The sequence below is a fragment of the Elephas maximus genome, chromosome 24 (genome assembly GCF_024166365.1).
Source record: "Elephas maximus indicus isolate mEleMax1 chromosome 24, mEleMax1 primary haplotype, whole genome shotgun sequence".
NCBI classification, from domain to species: domain Eukaryota; kingdom Metazoa; phylum Chordata; class Mammalia; order Proboscidea; family Elephantidae; genus Elephas; species Elephas maximus.
The window spans coordinates 1,681,752-1,708,833 of record NC_064842.1 but is presented as its reverse complement, the minus strand read 5'-3'; the positions used below and the strand labels follow the sequence as shown (position 1 = coordinate 1,708,833).

General features: G+C 40.0%; 1 protein-coding gene across 6 annotated transcripts in view; it reads right to left on the bottom strand.

The window, feature by feature from the left end:
- Positions 1 to 26,500, bottom strand: part of RPS6KC1 (ribosomal protein S6 kinase C1) — a 197,226-nt gene extending 170,726 nt beyond the window's left edge. For 4 of the 6 annotated variants that reach the window (XM_049868346.1, XM_049868348.1, XM_049868349.1 and 1 more), the window contains exon 1: positions 26,278 to 26,500. In XM_049868346.1, coding sequence (XP_049724303.1) covers positions 26,278 to 26,382 — 105 coding nt within the window. In that variant the 5' untranslated portion in view covers positions 26,383 to 26,500. The remainder of the gene's footprint in view (positions 1 to 26,277) is intronic. The other 2 variants (XM_049868350.1, XM_049868352.1) reach the window with 2 other exon arrangements.
- Positions 26,501 to 27,082: the final 582 nt, after the last annotated feature.

Sequence of the window (27,082 nt, the reverse complement as noted above, 5' to 3'; positions counted from 1 at the left end):
ACTACCACTCTCTCCTTGTTATAAGGTGGACTTGATACCAGGAGCTAGACCATTCATCTTGGTACATGAGGCAGAAATATGAATGGCAGAGAAACAAAATAATTGGATCTTGAGTTCCTAAAATTTGGAGCTGCAGGAAATCATGGGTCACCTTTGGGACAGTTATTTCTGCTTCTTTTGTTACAGTACCTACAACAGTATTATCCTAAGTTAAGAAGTATCCTAAGAACGTGATACATATATGTAGGAATGTTACGCTGCAACTAAAGCTTCCTAATGTCTTGGAAGAAATTAATGATGGTGCAGGACTGGGCGGTGTTTCGTTCTGCTCTACATAGGGTGGCTTTGAGCGGGAACCAACTCGATGGCCCCTAAAAACAACAACAACAACAATGTCACATAAAGAAAACAAAATACATTATGCCAATTTTCTAAATTATAGATAATAAAGGAAGGAAATCACCAAAAATATTAGCAGTAGTAAAGTCTCAGGGATAAGATTAGGAGTGATTTTTAAAACATGCTTCTTAAAAAATAATTTTTTTTTTTATGCTTCTTACTGCTGTTTAATTAAAAGAAAAAAAAAATCACAGAAATCCCAGTTGAGGTACATACTACAAAATACCAGACCAATGATTCCCAAACTGTGAAAATCATCAAAAATAAGGAAAATTTGAGGAATTGTCAGAGTCAACAGGAGCCTAAGGAGACATGACAATTAAATGTAATATGTTACCTTGGATGGGATCCTAGGAGGAAAAGGGCATTAGAAAAAACTATGGAAATTTAAATAAAATATAAACTTTAGTTAATAATAATGTATTTAACATTGATTCATTAAATATGTGACAAAAGTACCATAATAATGTCAGGTCTGGATGTTCTCAGCTTCTAACCAAAAAAAGTTGGGGGTTCGAGTCCACACAGAGGCACCTCAGAAGAATCAACCTTCAGATTCTTCACCTTCAGAAAAACCAGCCATCAAAAATCCTTTGGAGCACAGTACTACTCTGATACACTTGGGAGTCACCATGCATTGGAATCGACTTGACCACAATTTTTTAATGTAAAATGTAGATGTTAACAACACGGAATACTGACTGTGGAGTATATGGGGATTCTCTTGTACTATCTTGTCAACTTTCCTGCAAATCTGAATCTATTCTAAAATTAAAAAGTTTATTTAAAAAAAAAAAAAAAAAAAAATGCAGATGTAAGTATAGACGTGTGTGCAGACACATATATTCATATAAGACACAATCACAGATATTTCTCAGGCATAACCAAATACCTTGCAAGACTGGTTTTCTAGGTCTGAAGGCTCAGGACCTTTGCCTCATATCGACTGGCATAATACAGCTCAAGGTGAGCAGCATCTGGGGTCTTAAAAACTTGCAAGCAGCCATCTAGGATACAACTATTGACCTCTACTGGTCAGGAGCAAAAGAGTAAGAAGGAAGCCAAAGTCTCAGAGAAGAAGCCAGTCTACAGGGCTCAGAGCTTACACGAGCCACAGCCTCATCTACCTTGAGACCAGAAGAACTAGATGGTGCCCAGCTACCACTACCAACTGTTCTGATCAGGGCCACAATAGATGGACACTGATAGAAGGGGAGAGAAACACAGAACAGAACTCAAATTCTTAAAAAGTCCAGACTTACTGGACCAGTTGAGACCAGAGGACTCCCTCAGATTGTGCCCTGAGATGCTCTTTAAACCTTAAACCAAAACTATTCTGAGATCACCTTTTAGCAAAATAACAGAGTGTCACACAAAATAAAGGATATTACCCGTGAGATTGGTGCTCTACTAAAAAACCAGCTATATGAGACCAAAAGGTCAACATTTACTCTGAAGCAAAGATGAGAAGATATGGGGCAGGAAACTAGAGTACTAGAAGCAGAACAGAATTAAAAATGTGGACACATAGTAAAAAATTTAACTAATGTCAGTGAGAAATTTGTATAGAAACTGTCAAATGGGAACCTAACTGTGTGAACTTTTACCAAATACACAATAAAATAATTTTAAAAATATATTAGCCATTCCCTAATAATCTTATAAGAAATATAAAACCATCTTATAAGAAATAACCAATTTGGTTGTACTTTCTCAGCCATACTCTTAGTGACTCATATACTCAGCTAGGAGCTAGTGTTACCTGCCTTCACAGTGCTCACAATCTGGAGAGTGGTGCACAGGGACTCAGGGCAGTGAACTGCTTTTATATGGCCTTTCTGGCTATGGTCTTGTAATTTCCACAAAATGATTGACTTGGACTGTTAATTGAGTGACTTATGATCTACCAAGGGGATTGGACAGTTCATGGTCCTGCTGGGAGGACCATGCCTTGACATAACAAGTAGACTTATATACGGGCCAATCCTACTGAGGTCAGGGGGCATCACTACCATCACGAAGATTCTGGAATGGACCCTTCGGACCCACAGAGTGAGGTAGTTGCAGTGGCTTCCAGCCCATGGAACGAGAGCTGAGCAGCTTCAGGCAAGAGGCTTGTCAGCAGAGCTAAAAGAGCTGTAACACTTGTTTGTGTGGGGCAGAGGCCTGAGTGTGCCCTGGGCAGGGGTGGCCTCAGAGGACTCTGTGCATGTGTCTTCCTATCGCAGGGTGCAGCCAGACACCTCTGGGCAGGAGGCTTGCCAGCAGACCACACAGAGCTGTAACACTTGCTTAAGAGGGCAAGAGAGGCCTGAACAGGGGCTGCTCGCCTCCCCCCGGGCAGAGGGGGCCCAGGTAGTATGGCAGCAAGACAGCCCCTCAGGCCGGGGTAGCATGGCGGGAGCTGGTAGCAGAGGCCAGCAAGGCTAAGTGGCAGAGCAGAAGCCTCAGGAGCCCTGTGGGCCCCTGGAGCAGGGCAGCGGTAGCTGGAGGCAGCAGTGATGTGAACACAGCATCTGACCTGAGCCACAGTGCGTCTGCCCAGCGACATAAGAATCAACATGGGTAGTCTGGGGAGGGGTAAGCATTTCCGTTTTGAGAATCGTTGTTATTGTTGACTGCTTGTTTTCTATAAATGATAACAGTGGCTTTTACTTTGCCAACACTGTATGTCTCATGTGCTACTCAGTCACAGATGAACATAGCACCCGTGGAATGGTTGATGCCAGTGGGTGACATGTCTCATTCCCTGCAGTTCACAGCTGCCTGGAGGTCTGAGCACAGCTTGTCTGCATGTGTAGTACAGATGGACATACAGACAAAGCATTACCGTGACCACTCAGGGTATGTGGGGCGGAGGGCTCTGTTTCCCAGACTTAATTTCGTATCTCAGGGAACAGTAGTGTCTAAGCAAGAAATGGAGAAGCGTATCATCCTGGACCCTTCCCTGACACTGAATCTTCACTGCCTATATCACAGCAGCACCCCAGAAGCAGTCAAGAACACTGGTTAGTAATTCAGGACTTTTAACGTGATGATAATAAAAGTAATTCATAGTTACTGCAGAAAATACAGAAAAGCAAAGTCTAAGTATTCTTAAACGACCTAAGTGAAGGAATTTACTCTCATTTTAAGCTTACAAGAAGTGAACTTCTCTTTACTCCCAAATACTTCCCAAATAGACAGAGAGAAATTTACTTACACAGAGTTTAGAAAATTAAATCAAAAGCTACTTGTTAAGTAGTAACTATCCTTTTCCCCAACAGCATACACAAAGCTTCGTGAAAATCATGCCTGGGAAGTAGAGAGGCTAACTTTCCTGATTCTACCATTTCCTCTTTGGTCCTTTTGCTTCTGTTTTGTAGGTTCCTCTTCTTCCTTCTACCTCCTAACACTCTGTAAGTATTCCATGAATCAGTCCTAGGCCCTGTTTTTTAGCATCATTTTTATTATTATAAATAAAACTAAGAGAATCTCTATCTCTACTGTCCAGTACTGCCCAAAGCACTGCACTATGCATTAAAAAAACAAAAAAGTTGTTTTTACACATGTACATTTGCAAAGCATTTTATGTTGATTCATTTCATTCCCCCAACAATCTCTGAGTTCAGCAGGTGGGGTTACTACGAGCTCCCCTTTTACAGGCAAGGGATCGAGGTAAGGCCCAGATACCTGTCTAGGTCATATGGCTATTTCCTTCAGATCTGAAATTAGAACTCAGGTTTTCTGATTCCTGGTCTGGTGTTTTTTCCTCTATAGTACACTGCCTCCCTCTAATTATCTGTGCTATTTTCAACAATAATTAAGTCTACCCACTTCCACATAACCCTGTCACCATTAGGTTTTTTTAATTTATGTCTTCACATATTCAACCAACAAATATTGGTGCCTGCTCTGTTGCTGGGTAGTAGAATCCAGTGGGGAATATTTTGGTTGACTCCTAATCAACTCCATTGTAGAAATATAATCACTTTCCAAATACATTACCAAGTTCTCATTTAAATGCCTTAAGAATGCGTCCTCCGAAATGGAAAGCAGAAACACAAAAGGGTTAGGATAAAATGAGTTGAGTCAAAACGTCCAGTAGTAACAACTCTTTCTAACTACGCAATTCTCTTCAGAATGACTGCAAAGTTGATGGAAAATAAGAATATCAATCAGAAATCTGAAGGAAGAGTATAACCATACTGAAAATGAACAAAATTGTAACCTCAGATCCAAATTTTTTTAACTTTTAAAACTATATGAGGAGGTGGGGGCCAAGATGGCGGACTAGGTGGACGCTACCGCGGATCCCTCTTGCAACAAAGACTCGGAAAAACAAGTGAATCGATCACATACATAACAATCTACGAACCCTGAACAACAAACACAGATTTAGAGACGGAGAACGAACAAATACAGGGAGGCAGCGACTGTTTTCAGAGCCTGGAGCCAGCGTACCAGTCAACGGATTTTCTGGAAAAACTAGTTTCCCAGTGATGGCTCGGAGACAGCAGTCCATATCAAACCACATAAAGAAGCAGACCATGACAGCTTCTACAACCCCCCAAACAAAAGAATCAAAATATTTCCCAAAGGAAGATACAATCCTGGAATTATCAGATACAGAATATAAAAAACTAATTTACAGAATGCTTCAAGACATCACAAACAAAATAAGGCAAACTGCAGAAAAAGCCAAGGAACACACTGATAAAACTGTTGAAGAACTCAAAAAGATTATTCAAGAACATACTGGAAAAATTAATAAGTTGCAAGAATCCATAGAGAGACAGCATCTAGAAATCCAAAAGATTAACAATAAAATTACAGAATTAGACAACACAATAGGAAGTCAGAGGAGCAGACTCGAGCAATTAGAATGCAGACTGGGACATCTGGAGGACCAGGGAATCAACACCAACATAGCTGAAAAAAAATCAGAGAAAAGAATTTAAAAAAATGAAGAAACCCTAAGAATTATGTGGGACTCTATCAAGAAGGATAACTTCCGGGTGATTGGAGTCCCAGAACACGGAGGGGGGACAGAAAACACAGAGAAAATAGTTGAAGAACTCCTGACACAAAACTTCTCTGACATCATGAAAGACGAAAGGATATCTATCCAAGATGCTCACTGAACCCCATTTAAGATTGATCCAAAAAGAAAAACACCAAGACATATTATCATCAAACTCACCAAAACCAAAGATAAACAGAAAATTTTAAAAGCAGCCAGGGAGAAAAGAAAGGTTTCCTTCAAGGGAGAATCAATAAGTTCAGACTACTCAGCAGAAACCATGCAGGCAAGAAGGGAATGGGACGACATATACAGAACACTGAAGGAGAAAAACTGCCAGCCAAGGATCATATATCCAGCAAAACTCTCTCTGAAATATGAAGGCGAAATTAAGATATTTACAGATAAACACAAGTTTAGAGAATTTGCAAAAACCAAACCAAAGCTACAAGAAATACTAAAGGATGTTGTTTGGTCAGAAAACCAATAATATCAGATACCAGCACAATACAAGGTCACAAAACAGAACGTCCTGATATCAACTCAAATAGGGAAATCACAAAAACAAACAAATTAAGATTAATTAAAAAAAACAATAATAATAATACACATAACAGGGAATCATGGAAGTCAATAGGTAAAAGATCACAATAATCAAAAAGAGGGACTAAATACAGGAGGCATTGAACTGCCAGATGGAGAGTGATACAAGGCGATATAGAACAATACAAGTTAAGTTTTTACTTAGAAAAATAGGGGTAAATAATAAGGTAACCACAAAAAGGTGTAACAACTCCATAACTCGAGATAAAAGCCAAGAAAAATGTAACGACTCAACTAACATAAAGTCAAACACTATGAAAATAAGGATCTCACAATTTACTAAGAAAAACATCTCAGCACAAAAAAGTATGTGGAAAAACGAAATTGCCAACAACACACATGAAAAAGCATCAAAATGACAGCACTAAAAACTTATTTATCTATAATTACGCTGAATGTAAATGGACTAAATGCACCAATAAAGAGACAGAGAGTCATGCACTAGATAAAGAAACACGATCCATCTATATGCTGCCTACAAGAGACACACCTTAGACTTAGACACACAAACAAACTAAAACTCAAAGGATGGAAAAAAATATATCAAGCAAACAATAAGCAAAAAAGAAGAGGAGTAGCAATATTAATTTCTGACAAAATAGACTTTAGACTTAAATCTACCACAAAGGATAAAGAAGGACACTATATAATGATAAAAGGGACAATTGATCAGGAAGACATATCCATATTAAATATTTATGCACCCAATGACAGGGCTGCAAGATACATAAATCAAATTTTAACAGAATTGAAAAGTGAGATAGACACCTCCACAATTATAGTAGGAGACTTCAACACACCACTTTCGGAGAAGGACAGGACATCCAGTAAGAAGCTCAATAGAGACACGGAAGACCTACTTACAACAATCAACCAACTTGACCTCATTGACTTATACAGAACACTCCACCCAACTGCTGCAAAGTATACTTTTTTTTCTAGCGCACATGGAACATTCTCTAGAATAGACCACATATTAGGTCATAAAACAAACCTTTGCAGAGTCCAAAACATTGAAATATTACAAAGCATCTTCTCAGACCACAAGGCAATAAAACTAGAAATCAATAACAGAAAAACTAGGGAAAAGAAATCAAATACTTGGAAAATGAACAATACCCTCCTGAAAAAAGACTGGGTTATAGAAGACATCAAGGAGGGAATAAGGAAATTCATAGAATGCAACGAGAATGAAAACACTTCCTATCAAAACCTCTGGGACACAGCAAAAGCAGTGCTCAGAGGCCAATTTATATCGATAAATGCACACATACAAAAAGAAGAGCCAAAAGCAGAGAACTGTCCCGACAACTTGAACAAATAGAAAGTGAGCAACAAAAGAACCCATCAGGCACCAGAAGAAAACAAATAATAAAAATTAGAGCTGAACTAAATGAATTAGAGAACAGAAAAACAATTGAAAGAATTAACAAAGCCAAAAGCTGGTTCTTTGAAAAAATTAACAAAATTGATAAACCATTGGCTAGACTGACTAAAGAAATACAGGAAAGGAAACAAATAACCCGAATAAGAAACGAGAAGGATCACATCACAACAGAACCAAATGAAATTAAAAGAATCATTTCAGATTACTACGAAAAATTGTACTCTAACAAATTTGAAAACCTAGAAGAAATGGATGAATTCCTGGAAAAACACTACCTACCTAAACTAACACATTCAGAAGCAGAACAACTAAATAGACCCATAACAAAAAAAGAGATTGAAACGGTAATCAAAAAACTTCCAACAAAAAAAAGCCCTGGCCCGGATGGCTTCACTGCAGAGTTCTACCAAACTTTCAGAGAAGAGTTAACACCACTACTACTGAAGGTATTTCAAAGCATAGAAAATGAAGGAATACTACCCAACTCATTCTATGAAGCCACCATCTCCCTGATACCAAAACCAGGGAAAGACATTACAAAAAAAGAAAATTATAGACCTATATCCCTCATGAACATAGATGCAAAAATCCTCAACAAAATTCTAGCCAATAGAATCCAACAACACATCAAAAAAATAATTCACCATGATCAAGTGGGATTTATACCAGGTATACAAGGCTGGTTTAATATCAGAAAAACCATTAATGTAATCCATCACATAAATAAAACAAAAGATAAAAACCACATGATCTTATCAATTGATGCAGAAAAGGCATTTGACAAAGTCCAACACCCATTTATGATAAAAACTCTTACCAAAATAGGAATTGAAGGAAAATTCCTCAACATAATAAAGGGCATCTATGCAAAGCCAACAGCCAATATCACTCTAAATGGAGAGAACCTGAAAGCATTTCCCTTGAGAACGGGAACTAGACAAGGATGCCCTTTATCACCGCTCTTACTCAACATCGTACTTGAAGTCCTACCCAGGGCAATTAAGCTAGACAAAGAAATAAAGGGTATCCGGATTGGCAAGGAGGAAGTAAAGTTATCACTGTTTGCAGATGACATCATCTTATACACAGAAAACCCTAAGGAATCCTCCAGAAAACTACTGAAACTAATAGAAGAGTTTGGCAGAGTCTCAGGTTATAAAATAAACATACAAAAATCACTTGGATTCCTCTACATCAACAAAAAGAACACCGAAGAGGAAATAACCAAATCAATACCATTCACAGTAGCCCCCAAGAAGATAAAATACTTAGGAATAAATCTTACCAAGGATGTAAAAGACCTATACAAAGAAAACTACAGAGCTCTACTACAAGAAATTCAAAAGGACATACTTAAGTGGAAAAACATACCTTGCTCATGGATAGGAAGACTTAACACAGTAAAATGTCTATTCTACCAAAAGCCATCTATACATATGACGCACTTCCGATCCAAATTCCAATGTCTTATTTTAAGGGGATAGAGAAACAAATCACCAATTTCATACAGAAGGGAAAGAAGCCCCGGATAAGCAAAGCATTACTGAAAAAGAAGAAGAAAGTGGGAGGCCTCACTCTACCTGATTTCAGAACCTATTATACAGCCACAGTAGTCAAAACAGCCTGGTATTGGTACAACAACAAGCACATAGACCAATGGAACAGAATTGAGAACCCAGATATAAATCCATCCACGTATGAGCAGCTGATATTTGACAAAGGACCAGTGTCAGTCAATTGGGGAAAAGATAGTCTTTTTAACAAATGGTGCTGGCAAAACTGGATATCCATTTGCAAAAGAATGAAACAGGACCCATACCACACACCATGCACAAAACTAACTCCAAGTGGATCAAAGACCTAAACATAAAGACTAAAACCATAAAGATCATGGAAGAAAAAATAGGGACATCCCTAGGAGCCCTAATACAAGGCATAAACAGAATACAAAACATTACCAAAAATGATGAAGAGAAACCAGATAACTGGAAGCTCCTAAAAATCAAACACCTATGCTCATCTAAAGACTTCACCAAAAGAGTAAAAGGACCACCTACAGACTGGGAAAGAATTTTCAGCTATGACATCTCCGACCAGCGCCTGATCTCTAAAATCTACATGATTCTGTCCAAACTCAACCACAAAAAGACAAACAACCCAATCAAGAAGTGGGCAAAGGATATGAACACACATTTCACTAAAGAAGATATTCAGGCAGCCAACAGATACATGAGAAAATGCTCTCGATCATTAGCCATTAAAGAAATGCAAATTAAAACTACGATGAGATTCCATCTCACACCAACAAGGCTGGCATTAATCCAAAAAACACAAAATAATAAATGTTGGAGAGGCTGCGGAGAGATTGGAACTCTTATACACTGCTGGTGGGAATGTAAAATGGTACAACCACTTTGGAAATCTATCTGGCGTTATCTTAAACAGTTAGAAATAGAACTACCATACAACCCAGAAATCCCACTCCTCGGAATATACCCTAGAGATACAAGAGCCTTCACACAAACAGATATATGCACAGCCATGTTTATTGCAGCTCTGTTTACAATAGCAAAAAGCTGGAAGCAACCAAGGTGTCCATCAACGGATGAATGGGTAAATAAATTGTGGTATATTCACACAATGGAATACTACGCATCTATAAAGAACAGTGACGAATCTCTGAAACATTTCATAACATGAAGGAACCTGGAAGGCATTATGCTGAGCGAAATGAGTCAGAGGCAAAAGGACAAATATTGTATAAGACCACTATTATAAGATCTTGAGAAACAGTAAAAACTGAGAAGAACACATACTTTTGTGGTGTCAAAGGGGGGAGGGAGGGAGGGAGGGAGAGGGTTTTTTATTGATTAACCAGTAGATAAGAACTGCTTTGGGTGAAGGGAAAGACAACACTCAATACATGGAAGGGCAGCTCAATCGGACCGGACCAAAAGCAAAGAAGTTTCCAGGATAAAATGAACGCTTCAAGGGTCAGCGGAGCAGGGGCAGGGGTCTGGGGAACATGGTTTGAGGGGACTTCTAAGTCAATTGGCAGAATAATTCTGGTATGAAAACATTCTGCATCTCACTTTGAAATGTGGCGTCTGGGGTCTTAAATGCTAACAAGTGGCCATCTAAGATGCATCAATTGGTCTCAACCCACCTGGAGCAAAGGAAAATGAAGAACACCAAGGTCACACGACAACTAAGAGCCCAAGAGACAGAAAGGGCCACATGAACCAGAGACCTACATCATCCTGAGACCAGAAGAACTAGTTGGTGCCCGGCCACAATCGATGACTGCCCTGACAAGGAGCACAACAGAGAACTCCTGAGGGAGCGGGAGATCAGTAGGATGCAGACCCCAAATTCTCATAAAAAGTCCAGACTTAATGGTCTGACTGAGACTAGAGGAATCCCGGCGGCCACGCTCCCCAGACCTTCTGTTGGCACAGGACGGGAACCATCCCGGAAGACAACTCATCAGACATGAAAGGGACTGGTCAGTGGGTGGGAGAGAGATGCTGATGAAGAGTGAGCTAATTATATCAGGTGGTCACTTGAGAGTGTGATGGCCACTCTTGTCTGGAGGGGGGATGGGAGGATAGAGAGAGAGGGAAGCTGGCAAAATTGTCACAAAAGGAGAGACTGAAAGGGCTGACTCAATAGGGGGAGAGCAAGTGGAAGTACGGAGTAAGATGTATGTAAACTTGTATGTGACAGACTGATTGGATTTGTAAATGTTCACTTGAAGCTTAATAAAAGTTAATAAAAAAAAAGATAACTGTAGAAGTCAAAAAAAAACTATATGAGCAGTTAACTCATGAATAATATTAACTCTAAAACGAAAATACTATGAATTCATTCTGATGTAAATTGCTAACAGTAATTTTTTGAAGTGAATTTTAATATTGTCATAAAATTTAGTCAATAAATTCCACGAAAATTGGAATTGAAAGGAGTGATTCATTTAAAGTTCATAAATTACCATTGCCAGCATAAATTACTACTGATTCAGTAAGTGCTATATGTATATTGTGAAGATTCTCTAGCAATAGAGAATTTTATCACCAAGCCATCTTGAAAATTATTACCCTAAAGCAGTGATTCACAAACTACATTGCATGTTGTTGTTCGTGTTGATAAGTGCCACCGAGTCGAAACAATGGCCGGCCCTGCGCAATGCTCACAGCCGTTGTTATGCTTGCGCACACTGTTGCAGCCAATGTGTCAGTCCATCTATGTGAGGGTCTTCCTCTTTTCCGCTGACCCCGTACTCTGCAAAGCATGATGTCCTTCCCTGTGGATCGATCCCGCCTGACAACATGTCCAAAGTATGTAAGACGTAGCCTCTCTATCCTCGCTTCTAAGGAGCATTCTGGTTGCACTTCTTCCAAGACAGATTTGTTCGTTCTTCTGGCACCCCATGGTATATTCAATATTCTTCACCAACACCATAATCCAAAGGCATCAATTCTTCTTCGATCTTCCTTAATTCACTGTCCAGCTTTCGAATGCATATGAGGCAACTGAAAATACCATGGCTTGAGTCAGGCGCACCTTAGTCTTCAAGGACACATCTTTGCTTTTCAAAACTTTAAAGAGCTCTTTTGCAGCAGATTTGCCCAATGCAATGCATCGTCTGATTTCCTGATTACTGCTTAAAGGGGTGTTGATTGTGGATCCAAGTAAAATGAAAACCTTGACAACTTCAATCTTTTCTCCGTTTATTATGATGCTGCTTATTAGTCCAGTCGTGAGAATTTTTGTTTTGTTTATGTCGAAGTGTAATCCATACTGAAGCCTGTAGTCTTTGATCTTCATCAGTAAGTGCTTCAAGTCCTCTTCACTTTCAGCAAGCAAGATTGTGTCATCTGCATAACACAGGTTCTTAATGAGTCTTCCTCCAATGCTGATGCCCTTTTCTTCTTCATATAGTCCAGTTTATCAGGTTATCTTCTCAGCATACAAATTGAATAAGTACAGTGAAGGGATACAACCCTGACGCACACCTTTCCTGACTTTAAACCACGCAGTATCTCCTTTTTCTGTTTGAACAACTGCCTCTTGATCTATGTACAGGTTCCTCACGAGCACAATTAAATATTCTGGAATTCTCATTCTCCACAATGTTATCCATAATTTGTTATGATCCACTCAGTCAAATGCCTGTGCCTAGCCAATAAGACACAGGTAAACATCCTTCTGGTATTCTCTGCTTTCAGCCAGGATCCATCTGATATCAGCAATGATATCCCTGGTTCCACGTCCTCTTCTGAATCTGGCCTGAATTTCTGGCCGTTCCCAGTCGATATACCACTGCAGCCACTTTGCATGATCTTCAGCACAATTTTACTTGCTTGTGATATTAGTGATATTGTTCCATAATTGCCGCATTCAGTTGGATCACTTTTCTTGGGAACAGACATATAAATATGGCTCTCTTCCAGTTGGTTGGCCAGGAAGCTGTCTTCCCAATTTCTTGGCACAGATGAGTGAGCACCCACGTATCTGTCAGTTTGTCCTACTGTGGGGGTTTGCATGTTGCTGTGAGGGTAGAAGCTATGCCACCAGTATTCAGAATACCAGCAGGGTCACCGATAGCAGGCAAGTTTCAGCTGAGATTCCAGACTAAGACAGACTAGGAAAAAGGGCTGGCAGTTTGCTTCTGAAAAGAATTAGCCAGTGAAAGCCTTATGAATAGCAGTGGAACACATATGTTGCACGGAATACTGGAATCCTTTAAAATCAGTGCTCTCAAATGAAAAAAAAAAAATTTAATGAAGAAGGGCTTAACGATCAGTGCAGTTTACTTTTGTTAAAGAAATTTTTTTTTACAGCAGAACTTCTCAAAACCTTTACTTAATACACTGATATCCCAAGTATTTCTCCGAAAAGAATATATAGCATACTGCAGTTTCTAAACTTTTTACTACTGCATGCTGTTAATTTTTATTCTTATTATTACCATTATTTTTATTTACTTAGTGCAACACTACTAAAATTTGGAACAGTGTTGGGAAATTCTACCACAATTTTTGTAGTCCATCTGCCCCTCTGATAACACCAACAGCAAATGCTGAATTTCAGGAAAACAAATAAGGGCTCACAGTGAAAGTAACTACCTTTTGCAGTACCAAGAACTTAAATACTTCTGCCAATTCTCCCAATGATCCTATCATAGGAATTTTTATGGATAAGATAACCACCGCCCGAGAACATACAGTCAATCAATAACAGAGGCAAGACTGGATCTCAAACCAAATCATGAATTAAACTCATTTTCATTTACAAGGTACTTAACTGTTAATCAATTTGTAAACTAAATCAATGGATATGATATTCTTAAGGAGCCCTGGTGGAGCAGTGGTTAAGTGCTCCACTGCTAACAAAGTCAGCAGTTCAAAGCTACCAGCTGCTCCGTGGGAGAAAGATGTGGCAGTCTGCTTCCATAAAGATTACAGCCTTGGAAACTCTATGGGGCAGTTCTATGCCATCCTACAGGGCTGCTACGAGTTGGAATCAACTCAACAGCAACAGGTAAACGAGTAAATATTTTCCCCAAATGTCCTTAGTCATCTATCAAATGGAAAAGACAGAACTGTAAATAGAAAGTAATACTGAAAACACAAAGATCGCATGCAAGCAATTACCCTTTTGGTAGAAAAACAACGTGTAGGATGAAAGCAAGTAAAACGCATATTAATAGGCTAAAGCCACACCAACAGCACAATTTTTTTTTAATATTGTAAAATAAAGCCACACGTGAAAGAACATAAATAGATTAGAGAGGCGTTGATGCACACAGGTCCTCAGTGTCCAATTACCTATGGGATTTGTTTCTTAGTCCTCGCTGTGTGCATGGAATTCTCCACCTACAAGCTATAGCTGTTAAACTGCCATTATAAATGGGAAAAAAAGGCCTCGTGAGTCAAGATCTTAGAACAAGTATGGGCACTTTGCATCCCTTAAGGTAACCTCTCAGATCTTCAAAAAAGCTACATGCACATGCCAGAGAGTCAACTAACTATACGCTGAACAGACAGACAACTAGCTTTTCCATAAACCAAAATCCATTGCTGTCGAGTTGATTCCAACTCATAGTGACCCTATAGAACAGAGCAGAACTGCCCCACAGAGTTTCCAAGGAGCACCTGGTGGATTCAGGCTGCTGACCTTTTGGTTAGTAGTCGTAGCACTTAACCACTACGCCACCAGGGTATCCAACTAGCTTTTAAGCATTATAAATCCCTCAATTTCACCTTTTTTAATTAAAAATAAACCTTGGTAGAGCCTTATTGAGAAATGAGTCACTAATAAGCTCAGAGAAGGTATTAAGAAAAGATTAGAATCTGTTAGCCCCCAAAGTTTCTGCTTGAAAACTTAAGGACAAAAAGACATTAAGCGCTTTGCCTCCCCAGTCCTTCTGAAGAAGGTAAGGGAAAAGAGGTTGTAACTTAGTAAATTTCAGATGTCTTTTGCTTTTGCGCTGAAATAATATTGTCAACATGACTAGAACTACCAAAAAAGATATCTGAATAGGAAAAGTCCACAAAAGGCAAAAAAAGAAAAGCACCTTTAAACTGAGCCCTAATCAACCTTCTTGCCGATCTTCACAGCAAAGACCAGACTTTGTGGCCTGGCCTAACTCAGGCCACAACAGATCATGTTATTATTAGGTCTTCTAAATTATTTTCAGTGTCCTAATTTAACTTATCTACTTCTTAAAAAATTACCAAATTTCCTTAGAAGTCAAGTCAAAAGCACTTTTTTGTCCAATCGCCATCATGATAATGATTCGAAACCACCCTCTTAGCTGTGATGTATACAAGAGTTGTCTTCTTCGTAAGATTGACTAAGAGAGCAGCTATTAGGAAAAAAAAAAACCTACAAAATTATTCAAATCTATTATATTTCCTAGAAAATGATAACAAAATAAGTCCCTTTAGAAATAAGTAGAAATCCAAAAACCCGAACCCACTGCTGTTGAGTCAATTCCAACTCATAGCGACCCTATAGGACAGAGTAGAACTGCCCTATCATAGAGATTCCAAGACGCGCCTGGTGGATTCGAACTGCCGACCTCTTGGTTAGCAGCCATAGCACTTGACTACTATGCTACCAGGGTTTCCAAGTAGAAATAGAAAGTTAAAATATAAATTTTAAGCTTTTTATGAGAAACTGAACTATAATCAAGTCTTACCTATTTCATTATCCGTTTAGGGTGGTACCAATTTAGGGTAGTAGCAGAGTTAACAGGATAAAGTGACCAAAGTAAAATATTTAAATAAAAACATTCAATGTCAAGGTACAAGTAATCAAACATGAAAAAAAGAGACATGCCCAGTCTCCATTTCTCATAGATATGAATCTCCAAATGCAGAACAAGAATAATAGGATTTGCAAAATTCAAGGCTACACTATACTGAACATTTCCCATAGCAGTAAGTGGGTAAACCAAATGGCACATTCGTCAATATAATGCACGCAATCCTGACTCTCAGACATTTGACTTTCATATAAATACACACACACAAAACCACCTCTGGCAAAAAGTGTAGGCACCTTAAAGAGCCCAGCTCACATAGGGCAAGCTCACCTCACCAAAATCAACCTCCCTCCCACCTCATCACTTGCCTCTCAACTCTTCTCTCCCTCTTTTCCCTGCAGAGCTGCAGGTGTCACTCATTGGCAAGAATATTTGGGCTGGTTTTCTATTACCTGCCAGCCAGCCAGATAGTCTGAACCTAAGAGACAGCACCTGCATAAACCATAATTAGACATTTTACAACATTTTTCAGTTCTCTGGAGGGGAAGATAGAGTAAGTCAATGGGTGAAATTTTAGACATTCAACTTTCTAACAATTTTTCAGGGAGGCATTATGTTTGGAAGTTAGGAACAGCTGCTTTTTACATTATTAAAATCCAAAAATCAAAAGAGTATAAACAAACTATAACAGCAAGTTACCTCTAGATACTCAACAAATGAAGCTGTTCACACCTCGAAGTTCACAATTATAGCACCACTCTAAAGCAAGCTATTTTGCAAAGTTCAAGAATAATCAATGTTAAACAAAATTAATGCTAAAGAATATTTGTAGCTACAAAAAATTTGATATATACAAGTCATCAATAAATACGATGAAATATGAATGGTTTACATTTTTAAAAACCCAGTGACTAAAGTTTTTGATAGGTGAGATATTTCCCTATTAGACAATATTAAGAGTCAAAAACAAAAGAAGTGTGGAATCAGACAGGACTCTAGAAAAAAGCTGAACGACTTGAGAGCCATGATTTTTCAAAAGCTTTAAGCTTAAATGCATTTTACAACAAACTAATCTCCTCCCTCCCAAACTCCATCTGTTGAAAATATCTCCAGATTAAGCTGAAATCAAAGATTTTTTCAAAATACCTTCCTGATGGGAAGGACAACACACAATACAGGGGAACTTAGCACAACTGGACTAAACCAAAAGCTAAAAAATTTCCTGAACATAACCAAACACTTCGAGAGAGAGTGTAGCAGGGGCAGGGGTCTGAGGACCATGGTTTCACCGGACATCTAGGTCAACTGGCACAACAAAGGTTATTAAGAAAATGTTCTGTGTCCCATTTTGGTGAGTGGCATCTGCGGTCTTAAAAGATAGTGAGAGGCCATCTAAGATGTATCAATTGGTCCCAACCCACATGGAGCAGGGAAGAATGAAGAACATCAAAGACACAAAGAAAATATTAGCTCAAAAGAGGCCAAATAAACCAGAGAATCCATCAGCCTGAGACCAGAAGAACTAGATGGTGCCTGGCTACCACCAATGACCACCTTGACAGGGAACACAAAAGAGTCCCTGACGGAGCAGAAGAAAAGTAGGGTGCAGAACTCAAATCTAGTAAAAAGATGAGCTTAATGGTCTGACTGAGGCTGGAGGAGCCCCAGAAGACTTGGCCCCCAGACTGTTCTCCCAGAACTAAAACAATTCCTGAAGCCAACTCTTCAGACACAGAATATATAAGACATAAAATGATACTCATGAAGAATGTGCTTATTAGATACACGAGACTAAATGGGCAGCTCCTGTCCAGAGGTGAGATGAAAAGGCAGAAAGGGATAGGAGCTGGTGGAATGGACATGAGAAACCCAGGGTAGAAAGGAGGAATGCGCTGCCACATTATAGGGACAGCAACTAGGGTCACATAACAGCATGTGTATAAATGTTTGTATGAGAAATTAACTTGAGCTGTAAACTTTCACCTAAAGCACAATTTTTTTTTTAAATCTATCAAAATATATGTCTTCGTGGTGCTACTCATTTAGCAACTGAAAACTGTCAATTCGCACTGCTTTAACATTGTAATTTTCTAATAATGTAAGAGTTTAAGGGTTAGTAGGTTCTTCTTTTCCTTTAAAGTGACTTAAGTTATTACTGAAATGTTTATGGATATGCATCACTTTCGAAATAAAAAGCTAACAAAATTAAATTTAAAACATGCTGCCTCATATACGCAAAAACCCTACAATGAACATTATGCTTAATGGTGAAAGACTGAATGCTTTCCTCCTAAGATCAGGAACAAGGCAAGTATATCCATTCTCACCACTCCTATATTCAACAATGTTCTAGAAGTTCTAGCCAGAGCAATAAGGCAAGAAAAAGAAACAAAAGGCATACAGATTGGAAGAAATAAAACCATCCCTATTCACAGACAACATGATTGTCCAGGTATAAAAAAAATGAGAAATCTGTCAAAAACTCCTAGAACTTATAAGTGAGTTTGGAAACGCCACAGGATACAAGGTCAACACAAAAAAGAACCAAATTTCTATATATTAAAGATGAACTGAAACGCAATTTTTTAAATTCTATTATAACAGCTACAAAAAAAGAAATACTGAGAAATAAATCTAACAAAACATATACAGAATCTGTACACTGAAAATTACAAAATGCTGATGAAAGTAATCAAAACAGACCTAAATAAATGGCAAGACATACTGTGTCCATGGATTTGAAGACAATGTAGTAAAGATGTTAATTCTCCCTCAAACTGACCTGTAGATTTAATGCAATATTAATTAATATACCACTGGGATTTTCTGCAGATATAGACAAGCTGATTGTAAAACTTATATTAAAAAGAAAAGGAACTAAAATAGCCAAAATAATTTTAAAAAGAAGAATAAAGTTGGAGGAATTATACTGCCTAATTTTAAAACTTAGTATTAAAAACCAGAGTTATCTAGAAAGTGTGGTACACCACCAAATAGAGAATTCAGATTTAGAACCACACATATATGGTCAAGGGATTTTTAATAGAAGTGCCAAGACAATTCAACGAAGAAAAGCTAGTCTCTTGAACAAATGGCAGTTCATTGCAACTGGACATCCACATGCAAAAAGATGAGCATTTGGCTGGTAACCAAAGGTTGGCGGTTCAAATCCACCAGGTGCTCCTTGGAAACTCTATAGGACAGTTCTACTCCGTTCTAGAGGGTCTTTATGAGTTGGATTCGACTCGACAGCAACGGATTATACAAAAATCAAACTGGATAAATGTAAGATGCAAAACAATAAAACTTCTGGAAGAAAACATCAGGGAAAATCTTCATGACCTGGGGTTACACAAAGAGCTTTTAGACGTGACACCAAAAGCAAGATTCATTTAAAAAAAAAAAAAAACTCAGCTTCGCCAAAACTAAAAATTTTTACTGTGTGAAACTAGGTGTTCCCACAAGTGCTCCCACAGCACCTAATGAAATGCTTTTTGATACGGACACTCAGCAGCATGGTGTCCCTGGGTGGTGCAAACAGTTGATGTGCTCAGCTCCTACCAAAACATTAAAAGCTCGAACTCACCCAGAGGCGCCTCGGAAAAAAGGCCTGGCTTTCTGCTTCCAAACATCAGTCCTTGAAAACTCTATGGAGCAGAGTTCTACTACGGAACCTGGGGTAACTTTGCAGTGATGGTGGTTACCCAACTGCATTTGTTGGTGATGCTAGCCGTAGTTGAGTTGGCTCCAACTCAGATCAACCTTATATATGACTTTGTCAAAACTCATCAACTGTACACTTAAAATTGCTGAATTTTACTGTCTGTAAATTATACCTGAATTTTAAAAAGTAAAGTCATAAGGTGGCACTGTCTTTTAGTAATAAAAGCACACCCTTTGCTTTCCACACTTATGGAAAAAATATAGCCAAGAATTGCTATTCACTTAATGTTATCGAGAACCTTATATTACAATATGAAATTGTGTAGGATTAACCATGGTGAAACAACCAAATACACTGTTGACAATTCTTTTATATCTGTGTCTCCTACAACTAAATAATAATAAAAAAATTTTTCATGAAATAATTTTCCAGTGTTAAATAGAGAAACTTAGTCTAGATACAAATAAAGTTGCAACACAGAGTTTAACTAGGAAATTTGTTGGCAAGCTTGTAACTGGCCACTAGGTTATTTAAGCCTACCAGGTTCCAGAAAACAGCGCAAAAAAAAAGTACAAAGGAGAATTAAGAAGATGAAAGAGCTCCTATGCTACACAAAAGGTAAGAATACTGGTAATTCCAATGATTCTTAAATTTAATTCTGCTCCTACAAAATTTCCGTGCAAGGACCAAGAATACAGAGATTGTTCCTTGAAACCAGAATTATATCCGTTGTAGGAAACACACAGTAGACATTTCTAATTTTTATCTCATGAAGTTCTCTCAAGGGAGCACTACTTAGCTGGTTAATTCTCCTGAGGAAAGATGTTTTTCTGCTCAAGTTTCAAAGATAACAAGTTTTTTTACCTGCTTTATAATACTAAGTACATTTAAAGTATATCTCCACGTTGACCCTCAAACTGTTAAAAAAAAAAAAAAAAAAAAACCCTGTAACATAACCAATAAGTGAATACACAAACCATTTACAGGGAGAAAAAAGACAGCCTAATTTTCAAGGTCAAATAACCACAGCAATATGTTGTTTTTGTTGTTGTTAGATGTCGTCGAGTCGGTTCCGACTCATAGTGACCTATGCACAACAGAACAAAACACTGCCCGGTCCTGCGCCACCCTTACAATCGTTGTTATGCTTGAGCTCATTGTTGCAGCCACTGTGTCAATCCACCTCATTGAGGGTCTTCCTCTTTTCCACTGACCCTGTACTCTGCCAAACATGATGTCCTTCTCCAAGGACTGGTCCCTCCTGACAACATGCCCAAAATACGTAAGACGCGGTCTCGCCATCCTCGCCTCGAAGGAGCATTCTGGCCGCACTTCTTCCAAGACAGATTTGTTCGTTCTTTTCGCAGTCCATGGTATATTCAATATTCTTCGCCAACACCACAATTCAAAGGCGGCAACTCTTCTTCGGTCTTCCTTATTCATTGTCCACATGCATACGATGTGATTGAAAATACCATGGCTTAGGTCAGGTGCACCTTAGTCTTCAGGGTGACATCTTTGCTCTTCCACACTTTGAAGAGGTCCTTTGCAGCAGATTTCCCCAATGCAATGCATCTTTTGATTTCTTGACTGCTGCTTCCATGGGTGTTGACTGGGGGTCCAAGTAAAATGAAATCCTTGACAACTTCAATCTTTTCTCCGTTTATCATGATGTTGCTTATTGGTCCAGTTGTGAGGATTTTTGTTTTCTTTATGTTGAGGTATAATCCATACTGAAGGCTGTGGTCTTTGATCTTCATTAGTAAGTGCTTCAAGTCCTTTTCACTTTCAGCAAGCAAGGTTGTGTCATCTCCATAACACAGGTTGTTAATGAGTCTTCCTCCAATCCTGATGCCCTGTTCTTCTTCATATAGTCCAGCTTCTAGGATTATTTGCTCAGCATACAGATTAAATAGGTATGGTAAAAGAATACAACCCTGACGCACACCTTTCCTGACTTTAAACCAATCAGTATCCCTTTGTTCTGTCCGAACAACTGCCTCTTGATCTATGTGAAGGTTCCTCATGAGTACAATCAAGTGTTCTGGAATTCCTATTCTTCGCAATGTTATCCATAGTTTGTTATGATCCACACAGTCGAATGCCTTTGCATAGTCAATAAAACACAGGTAAACATCCTTCTGGTATTCTCTGCTTTTAGGCAGAATCCACCTGACATCAGCAATGATATCCCTGGTTCCACGTCCTCTTCTGAAACTGGCCTGAATTTCTGGTAGTTCCCTGTCAATATACTACTGCAGCCGTTTTTGAATGATCTTCAGCAGAATTTTGCTTGCATGTGATAGTAATGATATTGTTCTATAATTTCCACATTAGGTTGGATCACCTTTCTTGGGAATAGCCATAAATATGGATCTCTTCCAATCAGTTGGCCAGGAAGCTGTCTTCCATATTTCTTGGCATAGACGAGTGAGCACCTCCAGCGCTGCATCTGTTTGTTGAAACATCTCAATTGATATTCCGTCAATTTCTGGAGACTTGTTTTTCGCCAATGACCTCAGAGCAGCTTGGAATTCTTCCTTCATTACCATTGGTTTCTGATCATATGCCACCTCTTGAAATGGTTGTATATCGGATATTTCTTTTTGGTATAATGACCCTGTGTACTCCTTCCATCTTTTGATGCTTCCTGCATCATTTAGTATTTTCCCCATGGAGTCCTTCACTACTGCAACTCGAGGCTTGAATTTTTTCTTCAGTTCTTTCACCTTGAGAAACGCCAAGTGTGTTCTTCCCTTTTGGTTTTCCATCAACAGCTCTTTGCACACGTTATTATAATACTTTGTCTTCTCGAGAGGCCCTTTGAAATCTTCTGTTCGATTCTTTTACTTCATCAATTCTTCCTTTTGCTTTAGCTGCTCGACGCTCAAGAGCAAGTTTCAGAGTCTCCTCTGACATCCATCTTGGTCTTTTCTTTCTTTCCTGTCTTTTCAGTGACCTCTTGCTTTCTTCATGGATGATGTGTTTGATGTCATTCCACAACTCGTCTGGTCAGACCAGACAGCAATATGTAGCATGCATATTATATGGATTCAGTTAGTTCTAAGGCAACTTGCTATTTTATTTTCTAATTTGTAATGCCATAAAAGTCAGTTTAGTAAACAGTTCACAGCCTATGAAAACGTACCTAGGATCTGAATTGGGTTAATCTTCCCTTTTGTAAACTAACAATACAAGTAATTATCATTCTCAGTGTTTCCTATTCAAGGTCCACACATATTGACACCTCCAAGCATTACTGGCTGCTGCACTCCTACCTAAGATACCTCTCCTTTTAACCCATCTGTTTGGCTTCTTTCCATCTTTTAACACCTATCTTAATTGTCATGTTTCCTGATCCCTTTAACCAGAATGGATCTCTTCTGAATCCCCACTGCTTTTCTCTCCAGTCTTTAGTGGCACTTAAACTTTCTGTTTTGTACTATATTTTTTAAACAGTAAATTTTTTTCTACTAAGTATCCTTGAAAGGAAGGTCCATGTTTTATTCAGCCTTGTATCCCGCACAATGTTTAGCGTGCTGTCATGAATGGAGAGGGAAACATTCAACTTTTTTTAGGCCACGGTGGTACAGCGGTCAATAGAGTGGCTACTAACTAAAAGGTCAGCAGTTCAAATTCACCAGCCACTCCTTGGAAACCCTCAGGGCAGTTCTACTCTGTTCAATAGGGTCCCTATGAGTTGGAATCCACTCGAAGGCAACAGGTTTAGATTTTTTTTCTTTTGTTTTTACGTCCCACATACTGCCTTAGGTTATATTAAACCCACTGCCATTGAGTTGATTCCAACTTATGGCAACCCTACAAAATACAGGTCAGAAAACTAAGTCTTGATTTTTGAAGAGCCCAATAACTATAAAGGTTTCAAGAGTGGTATGATAAACCCATTGCCACGAAGTTGATCCTGCTTCATAATGACCCTATAAGATAGAGTAGAGCTGTCCTATATGGTTTCCAAGGCTGTAAATCTTTACGGAAGAAGCCTGTCACATCTCCATTCAGTGGAGCACCTGGGTGGTTCAAACCACCAATCTTTTGGTTAGCAGCCTAGCTCTTAAACACTGCACCACCAGGGCTCATAGTGGTATTAAAAAAAAACAAAAAACCTGTTGCCATCCAGTCAATTCAGACTCCTAGTGACTCTACAGGACAGAGCAGAACTGCCCCATAGGGTTTCCAAGGAGCAGCTGGTAGATTTGAACTGCCAACCTCTTGGTTAACAGCTGAACACTTAACCGCTGCACCACCAGGGCTCCAGTGGTATAATAAGCCAAAAAAAACCAAACCGATTGCTGTTCAGTTGATTCTGACTCATAGCAACCCTGTAGGACAGGGCAGAACAGCCCTATAGAGCTTTCGAGGCTGTAACATTTACGGAAGCAGACTGCCAAACATCTTTCTCCTGTGGAGCAGCTGGTGAGTTCAAACTGCTTACCTTTTGGTTAGCTGCCAAGCACTTAACCACTATGCCATCAGGGCTCTTAGTGGTATAATAACCAAAAAAGAAAAACAACCAAACCCGTTGCTGTTGAGTCAATTCCAACTCATAGTGACCCTATGACACAGGGTAGAACTGCCTCATAGAGTTTTCAAGGAGCACCTGGTGGATTCGACCTGCCAATCTTTTGATTGGCAGCCATAACTCAACCACTACACCGCCAGGGTCTCCAGTGGTGTAACAGAGGCCCCTTAATCTTACATAAAATAACTTACAGGACCCAAAACTAACACTGCACATATGTACCCTTACTTAAATACAGGGAGCAGCAAATTTTCCCCTATTGTCAGTATGTTGTTGTGTTGTTAGGTGCTGTCGAGTTGGTTCCAACTCATAGCAAAAGACCCTGTGTACAACAGAAAGAAACACTGCCCAGTCCTGCACCATACTGGCAATCGTTACGCTTGAGCCCACTGTTGCAGCCACCGTGTCAATCCATCTCACTGAGGGTCTTCCTCTTTTTCACTTACCCTCTGCCTTACCAAGCATGATGTCCTTCTCCAGGGGCTTGGCCCCTGAGAGCATGTCCAAAGTATGTGAGATGAAATCTTGCCAACCTTGCTTCTAAGGAGCATTCTGGCTGTACTTCTCCCAACACAGATTTGTTCATTCTGGCAGTCCATGGCATATTCAATATTCTTAGCCAAAACCATAATTCAAAGGCATTAATTCTTCTTTAGTCTTCCTTATTCATTGTCCAGCTTTGGCATGCATATGAGGTGATTGAAAATACCATGGCTTGGGTTAGGTATAACTCAGTCCCCAAAGTGACATCTCTGCATTCTAATACTTCAAAGAGGTCTTTTGCAGCAGATTTACCCAATGGGTGTTAATTGTGGATCCAAGTAAAATGAAATCCTTAACAACTTCAATCTTTTCTCTGTATATCATGACATGGCTTATCGGTCCAGTTGTGGGGATTTTTGTTTTATGTTGAGGTGTAATCCATACTGAAGGCTGTAGTCTTTGATCTTCAAGTCCTCTTCACTTTCAGCAAGCAAGGTTGTGTCGTCTGCATTTCACAGGTTGTTAATGAGTCATCTTTCAATCCTGATGCTGTGTTCTTCTTCCTGGATTATTTGCTCAGCATACAGATTGAGTAAGTATGGTGAAAGGATACAACCCTGACGCACACTTTTCCTGACTTTAAACCACGCAGTATTCCCTTGTCAGTACAGCCCTCTGCAGTAATCACGTCCAGATTCCTCATCATCTTTAAACAAACTTGCTCATCCCACCCTCTCACATTCATCTTAACTGTGCACCAGTTTCCATGCGCCATGTGCCACCTCCATGTCCCAAACTCTGCCTATCTACATCCACTTAAATCTTTAAGGTTCTTCTCAAGGTCTACTTCCTATCTGAGCTCTCCATCACACATGGTTACTACACCCTCCAAATGTGTACAGTACTATTACTATTACCTGTCCCCCTTTTTTTCAATTTTACCATTTAATGACACAGAGCATTATCTCTCTTTATTAATTCTTAATTTTTTCTAAAGCTTGGAGTTAAGCAGAACTGGTTTCAAACCCCAGTTCTGCTACTGCCTTACAATGAAAACTGAGCAAGTTACTAAATTTCTTGAACCTCAGTTTCCGCATCATTAAAATGCATATTAAATTAGATGATGTGTACAAAATGCCTAGTATACACACATAGCGCACACACACGAACTTGTTTAATTTTATTACTCTTATTTTCATAATTCCTCTTCTAGAAGGGAGATGCAAAGTCTCTTGGTTTTAGCAAAACAAGCAATATTTTAAAAAGTGGGTACTAAAAATGGGATGAGTCAGTTGATAAAAGGGGCCTCCAAAGTTTTGAAATGTGCCCTTGAGGCAACTCACACAAAACACCCTCAATAGAATTTATGTTACATAATATGTCTCCTAATGAAACTGAGGCAAACACAAACCAGGCACAGAGGTCCTAGGCTGATGGCCCTAACACTGGCATCTTTCCCGAGAGTCTGTCTGCCTCAGAGCAAACCTGATGCTGTCTAAAGGCCAAGAGAAGAACCATCTTCCATCTATTACCTAAGGGAAATAATACACTTTTTTTTTTTTTTAAACGTGCATTACCTCTCTAGAGCAAGCAAAACCACTTCTGCAAATGTGGAGTCAGAAGAGAAAGTCTAAACGGAATAGAAGCTGACTCACCAATTTAACACAACGAACCACTGCCACACCCCAGCCCTGGAATAGGGACACCGCCGCGACCCTCTCCAGGGGAGCCTCCAGCATCCCAGACTCACCCCACCCCAGCCCCCGGAAGTCCCACCTCCGACGCGTGTCCCCCGACGCGTCCCTGGACTCGGGGGCCCCACTCCCCTTCAGCTCTGACGCGGAGTGAGGGATCCCTCCGACGATGGTCCCCACACTAGCCTCTCGTCTCAGTCCCGGCTCCTACCCCGCCTGACGCCGGCACTCACCCGGGCGGTGACCTTATACACTGTGTAGCCTCTCGGGTGTCGCTGGGGCTCGGTGACAGTGTAGAAACGGGCCAGGTCCGCACCCTGCTCCCGGGGAGCGCTCATCCTCCCGCCGCCTCAGCCGCCAGCGCCCGCCGGGGACCATCAGGGCAACCCCGAGCGGCCGCGCTCCAGGCTCCCCACGCAGCCGCCAAGCGGCCAGGGGGCGGTGGCTCCAAGGCGGTGCTTCGACCGCGCAGTTCTGCTTCCGGGTCGACAGAGAAGCTTCCGGGCCAGGCGGCGCCTTAAGGCCGCACCACCTTAGAGTCTGACCCCAGCCGGGGTCTGGGCCTGATCTGTGAGAGCGCTTCGGGCGGTCGCACGGCCGTCCACGTCTCTGCGGTAAACTGAGGCTCTCTCGACTACGTCTGATTGTGCGTTCACTCAGACACCTTCTAGATCCTGTGAAATCTGTTACAGCCGTGTCACGCAGGTGAGACTAGACCCTCCTCACCCGCCCCGTGTACAGATTTCTGCGGGTCGTGAGGGGATGGGTGAATGCCTCAGCCTCGCATCTTTCCTTCCATGTTCACCGTCTGCGTTTGAAATACCCACAACAACATCGCAGCTCTCACAGTCGTAACCCTTTATAAGACTAACCCCCACTGGCTGGGCGCCCCTCTTTCTATCACACCTGCGCGGCAAACCCTAAACCCTAAGTAAGTTTTAAAATCCATCCGCTCAAATCCTAAAATCTGGAGCCTTCTTCTCGCTGGGGGGAAAAATTAACACGACTTCTCAAAGTCAGTGCAAAAGATAGGATTTC